This window comes from Falco rusticolus, chromosome 10 (assembly GCF_015220075.1).
Source record: "Falco rusticolus isolate bFalRus1 chromosome 10, bFalRus1.pri, whole genome shotgun sequence".
NCBI classification, from domain to species: domain Eukaryota; kingdom Metazoa; phylum Chordata; class Aves; order Falconiformes; family Falconidae; genus Falco; species Falco rusticolus.
Window position 1 is genome coordinate 25,015,862 of NC_051196.1, and position 10,602 is coordinate 25,026,463.

The 10,602-nt window shown below is 39.9% G+C and overlaps 1 protein-coding gene across 1 annotated transcript in view; it reads left to right on the plus strand.

The window, feature by feature from the left end:
• TAF4 (TATA-box binding protein associated factor 4) overlaps positions 1-5,820 on the plus strand; it is a 39,586-nt gene extending 33,766 nt beyond the window's left edge. Inside the window, exons 14-16 of the mRNA XM_037402581.1 lie at positions 381-437; positions 519-638; positions 4,568-5,820. Of these exons, the coding sequence (XP_037258478.1) occupies positions 381-437; positions 519-638; positions 4,568-4,735 (345 nt within the window). The 3' untranslated portion in view covers positions 4,736-5,820. The remainder of the gene's footprint in view (positions 1-380; positions 438-518; positions 639-4,567) is intronic.
• Positions 5,821-10,602: the final 4,782 nt, after the last annotated feature.

Here is a 10,602-nt window from a genome sequence, read left to right on the forward strand (position 1 = left end):
CAAAGTACAGGTCTAATTCCTTTTTTCATATGCAAAGTGTGTGCATTTCAATTCAGATCTGTGCAATTTTTTTGTAATGGTTTTGTTAAAGGCATTAATGCTTAGCTATTGCTTTGCTATTTTTAATAAAGCTGAAAAAGGGGATGCTTTTTCAAAAGTAGGTATCTGAAACTAAGAAATGGAAAACTACTTTTAATTTCTGGAAATGCTTTCCCCTGTTGCCCTCTCTGGGAGCTGTAGGTATTCTCTGTTTCCTGCTGAAGTTTAAGAAAAACTTTCATGTGCTATGTAAAACTTAGAGTCTTTAACTGCTTTTGTAACCAAATTTATTTTTCTTTCTTTTTCTCCAACCATTCCATGTTCCTCCTTTATCAACATAGTCTCGATCTCGACAAGAAGATCCAGAACAGCTTAGATTGAAACAGAAGGCCAAGGAGGTAAGTGTTCACCTTAACATGAACTTTTATTTTGGAAATTGAAAGAAAAATAATTAACTCTGTTTGTTCCGGCAAATGCAGATGCAGCAACAAGAGCTAGCACAGATGAGACAGAGGGATGCCAACTTGACTGCATTAGCTGCAATCGGTCCCAGAAAGAAAAGAAAACTAGATTCATCAGGATCTGGATCAGGGACAGAGGTACAGTGTAATTGTAATCTTTGGTTTTGCTGCATCAGCCTCTGTAAAAATCTTTCTGTTCAGAGCTTTTTCCCTAGTTTGTGGAAGTTTTTTGAGCAGCAGAAGTGTATTTTATGTTCAGATTTGCTTGCTCCAAAGCTGGGATCAATTTTTAATGTCTGTGTGGTGGCATAAGGAATAGAATTTGATTTGTCATTCCCTGATTCATGGAACTAGAGGAATGTTAGAAAAGCCACTGCTGTTCTCTCAAGTCTCTGCTTTTTTGGACCTCCGTAGTTTTGAGAAGAGATTGTTGTGGTTGTAGCCAGTCTAACTAAAACAAGTGCAGAGTAATGCTGCTGAGGTGGGTGCAGTGGTAGAATTGAATCGCTGCTAAATTAGACAGCTGTAGCTTCAGGTTATAGGAACTTGCCTAATTTCTTTCTTCAGCTCTTGATTTGCCTTAGTTTTAGCTATCTCTACAGCAGATTAGTTTGACGAATTCCATCTGATCATGATGATCTTGAATGTCCTTTGTATATTCTGCTGTTCAGTCTGGCCTTTTAAAAACTCTGCAAAGTACTGTTAGTATGCTCGGTATCTGGTTAGTTTAATGTTAGTCTACCAATCTACCCAAATTTAAATTATCTGCTGTTTTTCTAAAAAAGTTAATAAACATGAAATGGTATAAAATTGCTTTCTGTATGGAAGACATCCAATGTGGGATTTCTCTAGTGTTTAAAAAGAATCAAAGCTTCTTAAAAGTTGAATTTTCAGGGCCAAAAGCTCTCTTCATAACTTGAGGATTTTTCCCTGCAGAGTTTTGTGACTAACAGCAAGTGACAGGATAGGAATGGTTTCATAATTTTGATTATTACTCCCTGACCACTTCAAATTTTCAGTGATGAAGCATTTATACTGTAGAAAAGCCTCTTGTTTCAAAAGAATTCACCTTGTTTTGTACTGAATTGCTAGAAGCAATAATTTCTATGTGCTTGATATAAAACGTTAGAGAACAATCTGAATAGTAGTAAATGTTTTTATTTATAAAAAAATCAAGCCTCGAGCATCTTTCAAAGTAGTTCTGAAATTTACTAAAATGCCTGTTTCTGATAATAAGACTTACTTTTATATAAGTTGACAAATTACGGTGTTAAAGGCTTATAAATGTGGTTTAAAATTATAAAACTCACAGAATGTGGCACTTCCACAAGATAGATGTGTATATAAATGAAGTTGTCTCTGAGGAATATGCCCAAGTATCTCATGCAGCGTTAATGTTGGCATTGCTTACTTATGCATGCTCAACTGTGCAATGTTAATAGTCTGTTAATGTCAGGTTATGGAATGTATTTTACATCTACTGTGAACACGTGCTTGTATTTCATCTAAATCTGACTAATTTCATTATCCCATATTAATCACTTACTGGTTAACCAATTAACTACAGGTTCCCTGGAAATCTAATCTTTTTGTCTGTTTAATTAAGAACCAGTTGCTTTTGATCTGATAGACTCACAGCTGTGCTTTGGCTGCTGTGTTACTTGACATTTTTAAATTGAGCTCCACTTGTCACCATTTGTGTACAGTTTGTAGTTAAGGCATATCACAAGAAGTGTGGAAAATAAGGTTTGTCATTACTTAGACACAGATTTGTAAATGCAAGCTTTTGATGTCTAGGAATGCTGAATCTTAATTACATGTAAAATCACTTCTAAGTAGTAATTGTACTGTTTTGTTTCAAAATTCAACAAAACAGGTTGCTGTCGGTTTTAGAGCTTTGTGTCAGTGTGATTTTATTGAAAGTTACCAAAAAGCATCTTAACTTACTCCATGCCTACAGGAGTAGCATAGTTTTGTGCCTTCAAAGACTCCTGAAATTTTACCTTTGCGTCTGAAGTATTATAGTCTGCGTAATAAAATCAGGCTTGAGCTTCTACTAAAGAGTATTTAAACCCCCCCAAATTAAAAGTCCTTCCAGCCATTCTTTCTGTTGTCCTGTTATAGTCATATGTATATATTTGAGAAAATTTAGTTAGCATCCAGTGCTCTCCTGCATCTCCTAATTTCCATTGCAGTTGATGTACAACTTAGGTGCCTAATTTCCAAGTGCCTTAAAATACCCCTTTGAAAATCCAGCCTTTAAACTATGTTCTAACTACAGGATTTCAGTGATTTGATGCTCACTGGTTCAACAGGTAACTTGCTTGAGTAACAAAAGTCTGACTTCACTGTTAGCAGTGTGGTGAAGCAGTAACACCTGCACTGAGCACGGTATACTACTAACCCAGAGAGAGTAATTTCTAGCACAGGTTTAGATTTGTTTCTTAGTAATGTGCACTGATCATAAATATACTACTTCCACGAGTAGAGAGGACTGTATTAGTGTGAGCCTCAGCAGCTTGTTCACACGGCTTTTGCACTACTCTTAAGTTTTTGCTTTTTTCAAGTCTGGGGTATTCTTATTTAGAACAATATTTTAAAATTCTCAAACTTTTAGGCAGATAAAATTTTATTCACTAGTGGAGGGTGTTTTGACCTTCTGGTGTCACTAAATATTGAAGTTCCATTAAAAATGAAAAGGAAACATTGTTCTAGTAAACTGGAGGAAAGAAAAGAATCCATAGATAAGCCACAGAAGTATAACCTGTGCCTAGTCACTCAGAACACCTTCATTGTTTCCATAAATACACAGAGAGCAAGGCATAGGCAACAGGCAACTGCCAGAAAGACTCCGGACTTTAAAATTCGCGGTGAAAGCTGCATTTTCGGTCTCTGTGTGCCATCTACTGGTGCCTGTGCCATCCTGCTGCCACAGCCGGGAGGCAGGGAGGGTGGAGGATGGATGCTTCAGCGCGGTTTGGGTCGCTGATGCTCTGAGCCGCGCTGCCCTTTAGCTGTCCTTGCTGGACCATGCCCTTCTGGCAGCTGCCAGCCAGGCTGCGTCCCTCTGGCACCAGGATCACTTTTGCGGTACCATGTGCGCAGGATGTGATCAAATCCAAGTCTTCACTGGAAGAGAGAGATACGTTGTTACTATGTGGTGTTCCTGATGATTCTGATGGCTGATGGCTTTAAAGCACTCCAGGATTTCCTTGCTTGTAGAAAGGAAAGCATAAAAGTTGTAGAATTGCATTAATTGTATGTATCCTACCAGAACGGTGATTTCTGCAAGTGAAAATGTATGGCGTTAGCCCCAGCAGACTTGCTTTATAACTCACTTAACGGGCAGTTTACATCTAAATAGCTGAAGGATGTGGGTATCACTGAAGATATTGAATGATTTTTTAATTTTTTTTTTTCCTCCTGGTTGTTTGTTTTGAAGTGACAGATACAATAACACGCTATTTATCTCATTAGTTTGGATGGAAAACTACCAGTGTGTCCCAGAGGGCTAAGTGTTGCTGAATGATGGAGAAGAGTTCAGAGATCGTTAGGGAATGTCTTGACTGTGTCTAGGATAGCTGCTTCTTAATGTAATCCAGACCTTGGTTACAGCTGTTGTCACCAAAAGGAGAGCTCATGGCACCCTAACCATGAAGTAAAGGGATCTAGGACATTATTCAAGACCTCGTGGTCCAGGGCATAGGACTGCTCCCCAGTTCATCAAGAACGCCAGGGCTACCCTTGGATCTGTATACCAACCTTGTGAAGATTATGGTCTCTTCCATTTTGGTTGTTGGGATTGTCTACTGTTAGTGCCTTCCTAAAGATAAGAGCAGTGCTTTGGGTTTTTTCTGACTATATGAAATGCCACTGAATACTTCTGATTGTTCAACTGTTATTTATAAATAAGAATTAAACCCAAATCTCTGATCTAGTAGCGTACAGCATACTGTTTGGTAGCTTCCTGTACGTAGTCACTTAGTTCTTACTTTGCATGTTTTCTCTGAACAGTTTTGGAATATCCGGGCACTGGCATGTTCTGATTTATCTGTTCTCATTTCCAGGGATCTGGTTCAAGTGCAGCAGTCCCAGGCAGCTCTGGAGTTGGAACAACCAGACAGTTTACGCGACAAAGGATAACGCGGGTGAACCTCAGGGACCTCATATTTTGTTTAGAAAATGAGCGAGAGACAAGCCATTCACTATTGCTATATAAAGCATTCCTTAAGTAAAATGGAAAAGATCAAGGTATTTTTGACGGAGAGACGCCTGAGGACATTTTTTAATATATTTGCAAATTACGCCTTTTTGTAACAAGCAAATGGGATATTGTTTAAAAAACAACCACCTCTTTACATGGAACAGTTTTATATTCCTGTTTATAAATAAACTCTTCGGTATAAGAGAAATACGTTTCTGTAACAGTGAGGATACTTACAAGGCCTGTGGATACTATAAAAGGACAATTAAATTTTAACTCATCTCTTGATTGAGTGGCCTTCTTGCCAAACAAGCCATATATAAAGACTGACGGAATCGTTTAGCAAATAACTAGCTACCCTTTGTCAGCCCTGTAGCAGTTTCGACATTAATTGTGCATTTTAGTTCAGTTTTATTCAACTAAATCAATTACATAGGATATGTCTACAGCAGATGACCTCATTTCATTTAGCTTTTTTTTTATACAGTCAGTTAGCAAAGCAAACTGATTTTTTTTTTAAAGAATATTTATCTTTCCCCAAAATGTTCAAAATCTAGAGGGATATACAATTAATTTTAAACATAACCTCAATTTTAATCACATTATTGCTTATTAGAGGCCCTGAAATCCCATAAAGGAGGGTTACTTCTGAATGTTTTAGCAGCATCTGTAAAAATGCATTTTATTTGCTATAGTTTGTAAAGCTGTAAAGTTAAAAAAGGAAAAAAAGGAAAAAAAGAGAAACCTTTTCAGCATAAATATATTTTACTTGCACTGTGTTTTTTAGCTAAAGTGAAAGCTTAGATTAAATAAAATCAGAGTTGAGAGGAATCATCAAAAGACTGTTTCTCAGTGTGAATCAAGTGTCGAAAAATGGTTGGTGTATTTTGTCAGTAATTGTACATAATTTTTGGCACATAACATAAAAATGGCTATGTAAACTATAATTATTTTGCTAAAAGACTGTATGCAAGCTGTGGGCCTACTTTAAAGATGTCCAGAGCAAAGTCCCTTCTTTGTACCTATTTTTTTATTACAAATATACTAATTGGTTCTTTATATTTTCAGAGGTTATTGTATTAAATTGTCTATTGATAGTACTTTTATGACTGTAAATACTTTGGCTTTCTTTGTGTGAACTCTCATGGTAGAATTTAACTCTCTTGCGTGTAAACTGAATGCTGATCAGTATTTTTATCAACACCTGACAACTGTTACACCCCTTTTATTTCGTCTTTTAGGAAATCCTGTCTTTCCATTTTTTTTCATGTAAATTTTGCACAGTTACTTGTTCATATGTAAATATTTTACTTTCAAAAATGAAGTTTTTAATTGCTATTGTTTTATATAGGATTGAAAGAAAATTAACTCCTTTATTAAAAACAAATTTATCTGTATTTGCTAATGTATTTTTCTCTCTAAATCTTTTCTCATCTTGGATTTATTTTTCTTGGTACAGTAAAAGATTAGTCTACTTGAGGGGTTGCCATTTCCTAAAGATGCACTTTGGTTGTTTTTTTTTTTTTATATTGTTTTGTCAATATTTTGGAGGTACGTAACTTTGTGACTCTCTACATCTCATTGTCTTGGGGGATCTTGGACTAAGATCAGTGGATAGTGGGTTTGATTTTGTTTTTTAAGCAGGGAAACTTTCTGAAGAGATTGTAAAAGTATTTTGGTTTTGTCTAGTGAAGGTCTGATAAAACACTCTCTCCTTGAGCACAACCTGTTTCCTCAAACACAATTAACTGTGGTGGCTTTTCAGAAGGGGTGACGTAAAACACAGAATTTGGAGCACAGCTGTGGAAGGATATAATCAGGGAGATGCTTTAGTTTGTTAACGTGAAAATCTGAGAAGGTGTCTTTCTCATGCTTTCTGTCGCGAGCAGCTTCAAAAAGTAATAATTCACAACTGTGAGGGCCTAATCCTGCTATTAGGTAAATGGAAAAATCACATTAATTTGGTAATTATTTCTTGGATACAGACAAACCTTTCTACAGACTACAACCTGCTGTTGCACCGGCACCCAGCCCGGCACTGACTTGGTCCCATTGTCTCTGGAAAAACAGATTAGCCTGAAGTGATGTACTGGCCTGGCGCTGCGCGTTGCACTGACTACAAGATTTTAATTGTTTGTAAACGCCAAACTGTCTTTCAAGTTGCATAATGTTATTAAGTGGAAAGAAAACGACTTTGACTTTTGGAAGAAACACTGTTGTAGCCTTTCTTTAACTGTAACGAGTGTTGGTTGTAAATGTTAATCATCGCTGGACGGAGCACAGGATCTGCAAAGCTGTGGCAGGTTAAGTTGGGAAATAGCAAGTTGGAGGTAAGGCATGTTTGAAAAATTAAAGTTATGACATGGTGTGCTGTACTTCGCGCTCCCTCTTTGGTAGAGGTAGTAGCTTAGAAATATGCTGGAGAGGCCAAGGGATTTAGGAGAGAGGAATCTTCTATAAGACCGTAGCTCTTGGCTTTGTTTTAAATAACAACATGGTTTTTAAGTGCACAGCCAGCCCTTCCCTCCATATAGTTTTTCTCAGCTTTTTAAAATTTCCCTTCTTTTAGTCTTGAAGAGCTGTTGGTGTCCACCTCCCTCCAGTAGTTCGAGTTCGTGTAGTTTTTGGCTGGGATATTGGCACTTTATTGTTGGTGCTGGAGTGGACAGTGCCTCGTAGCTGTGGGCATGCTGCTGAGGAGCTGTTCTCATGGCTTAGCAGTTGCTGAATTTGTGGTTTGTTTTTTTTTTTAATGATAAAAATGGTATCTATTTTTGAAGCTGCTCGGAAGGTTTGCGTTTCAGAGCAAAGTCACAGCTGAGGGAGGAGGGGTGGCATTTACAGGGCAATGCATGTGTACAGCAGCACTTCTCTTGTGCATTAGTGACCTGTAAGGAGCAAAGCTGGTTCTTTTCTGGCCCCTGCTCTTGCACAGCTCCACCAAAGAGTGAGGGTTAAATTTGCAAAGGAATTTCCTGTCCCTTTTCTTTGCCCTCTTCATCCAAAGACTGATGCAACTTCTTTGTAGCGCCCTCAAAACTGAGGGTGCGTGCACTGAAGATGGCCACAGCTGGGAGGCTCGCTCTCTCTCTCTCTGTGTCTACAATGGCTTATTTTACTTTTTTTTGTAATGCCACTTCCAGCTCAGTGTTGGGGACAGCTTGCTTCTCTCTTGCCTGTAAGTTTACCAGCATTCATGTATGTGACCTAGAGGTGGGCTTTCTACCCTGTTGTACAGGAGTCTAGATGTCTCTGTATTTTTTTAACACCTTTGATTAGTGCATAGCTGGAATGTTCCTGAACTGCTGGTAACATTCCCTTCCTAGCACAAAAATTCAACAGAACAAACAGGATATAATAAGGTACCCTGAATTCAGCCTGTTTTCTGTATTTCATGGGCATGTAATTAAATAGATGTGTTTTCATCTATGAAATACACAGTGAGAGATGCATGCACGAATGCTCTGATAAATGCCATCAAACAATAAGATTTTACTGGAGATTTTCATGTGATCCAAGAAATTCCCCATACTTCTGAGATCGTCTGAATTACAAATAATGGTGTGAGAAGTCTAATGCCATTCTAATCTTCACCATATTCATATGTTCACAGTTATTTTTCCATCTGCAGGGAAGAGGCTTAACCTTTGGGGGTAGGTTGGCAGCTTGGCTGGGCACACAGCTGTAATCACGGTTCCAGCAGTAGCGCTTCCCGGGAGCGTGTGTCCAGCTGTCCAGGTAAGTGTGCAAACCCTTACAGCTGTGTGTTCCAAGTGGGAGGGATCCCTTCTTTGAAGGTTTCCAGTGTTTGCGCAAGGATTTTTACACATTTGGGCTTTAGGCAAGTGCAGGCCAGCCAAATGGATTGAAATGGGGTATAAAGTGCAGAGAGGAAAATGTTCAGGTACTGGGGGTTGATCCTAATCTTTAGGTTTTTGGAAATGTTATTCAAGCAGCACTGCACGTAAGGCTGGCTTCTGGGTATTTGGGGAGGTTTTTTGGCGAGTGATGTTCCCTGTTTGTGAAAGTTGCCGGGCTGGCAGATATGGAAGATGTTTGTTTGCTGAAGGGATGAACTGGGAGGGCAGCACGCTGCTGCCCGCTCTGCCTTGCTGACCTGCCTTTAACTTGCCTAACACGTGCCACCTCTGTAGGTGAGTGTCCAAGTCCTCCCAGTTGGAGTACCCTGCAGGCTGCCGGTGGGACTGGACTTCAGATTGCATTTTAATAGCACAGATCTGCCCCTCTGCTGCAAAGCTGCCACGGCCCAAACCTGCCCTCTCAGCTCTTCCCTTGCCACCTGGGCATGGTTTGCACCAGAGACTGAGGAGCAAGCCAGCACTCCTTTATTTTGGTGGTGGTATTACTCAGTGGCATACTGAGCTGTGAGAAAGGCAGCGAGTTCTTTAGAACTTGCTTTTAGGAATTCAGTTACGGTCAAGGTATTCCTGTGGCTCCAGAGGGAAACTTGCTCTGTGCTGCTGCAGATGTGGGAGTGTGAGCAGGAGCTCGGGGCGCGCGGCAGGGGAGGCTTTGTGCTTCATAGCTGCTACCTGATTTTGCTTTTGTTCTGCTACTTCAGCAACAGCTTTCCTTATGGAACAGTGCACATTTTCCCTTTGTTTTCCTGCTTGGCTTATTTACTGTTACTTTCTGTAAGGAGCTGGGTTGCACCCTGTTTGGTTTCCTCCTGGGAGTTTCTCTGCTCTGAAGTCAGTAGACAACTTGTACAAACAACACAAGCAGCCTTTGGTCTGTGATATGTACTGTGCTTCTGCAAAAGCACTGAATAAATGCATAACAAATCTCACTTTTACTGCATTGTGAAAGTATTGTATAGCTTTACTTGAGCCCTTACGTACTTTTCCAATTCAATAACAAAATTAAGTTGCCAAAAAAAAAAAAAAAAGTTGCTAGTGCTTTCTAGTTTACTGTGATGCATTTGGTACTCTAATTTCAAGTAACCACATTGGAGCGTTGCCCAATTATTGCATGTTGGGCTGTGAAGAACAATGTATCTAATTTCCCAGGAGACCAATGTGGTGATGTTTAGATCCAGCCTCTTTAAAGAGGAAATGAAAACCCTAGTATTGTCTCAAGCATATCACTGTTTAGCACTCGGGCTCTTTTACTCCGCTTTGAGAAGGACAGGAAAATCTGGGTAAGTTATGGGGAAAGCCCTTCACTTAGAGGTGGAGCTGGTGGGGCTGGTTGGTTGTATTTGAGAAATAGGAGTTAAGTGCCTAAAAAGATGTGATACTCTTGCTCTCTTCATACTGGCACAGAGCAGTGGTGTGTGATTTGATGTGGGGTTTTTCCTTCATATAGTAGCTTTTCTTTGTCCTTCTGACTTCTTGAATGGTGGGAGTACGTTTTGTGTGTCGGCGCTTATTCCTGATGCAGATAATGTGGTTTAACCCTGGCCAGCAGCTCAGCTGCTCGCTTGCTCCCTGCCCCAGTGAGATGGAGGAGAGAACCAGAGGGGTAAAAGAGAGAAAATTTGTGAGCAGAGATAAAGACAGCTGGGGAGGTAAAGCATAAGCTGCGCAAAAAAGCAAGAACACGGCATTTGTTCCCCACGTCCCACAGAAGGAGAGGCCTAGCACCCCCAGGGCAGCAGGGCTCCTGCACCACGGGGACTTGGGAAGACAAGTGATGTCCCATGGTATGGAATGTCCCTTTGGCTAGTTCAGGTCAGCTGTCCCAGCTGTGCCCCCTCCCCCTTTCTTGTGCATCTGCTCACTGGCAGAGCACAGGAAACTTGGAAAGCCCTTGACTTAGGATAAACATCACTTACCCACAACTAGAACATCAGTGTGTTATCGACATTGTTCTCATACCAAATCCAAAACCCAGCCCTGTACCAGCTCCAGAGAAGAAAATTACCTTGTCCTGGTT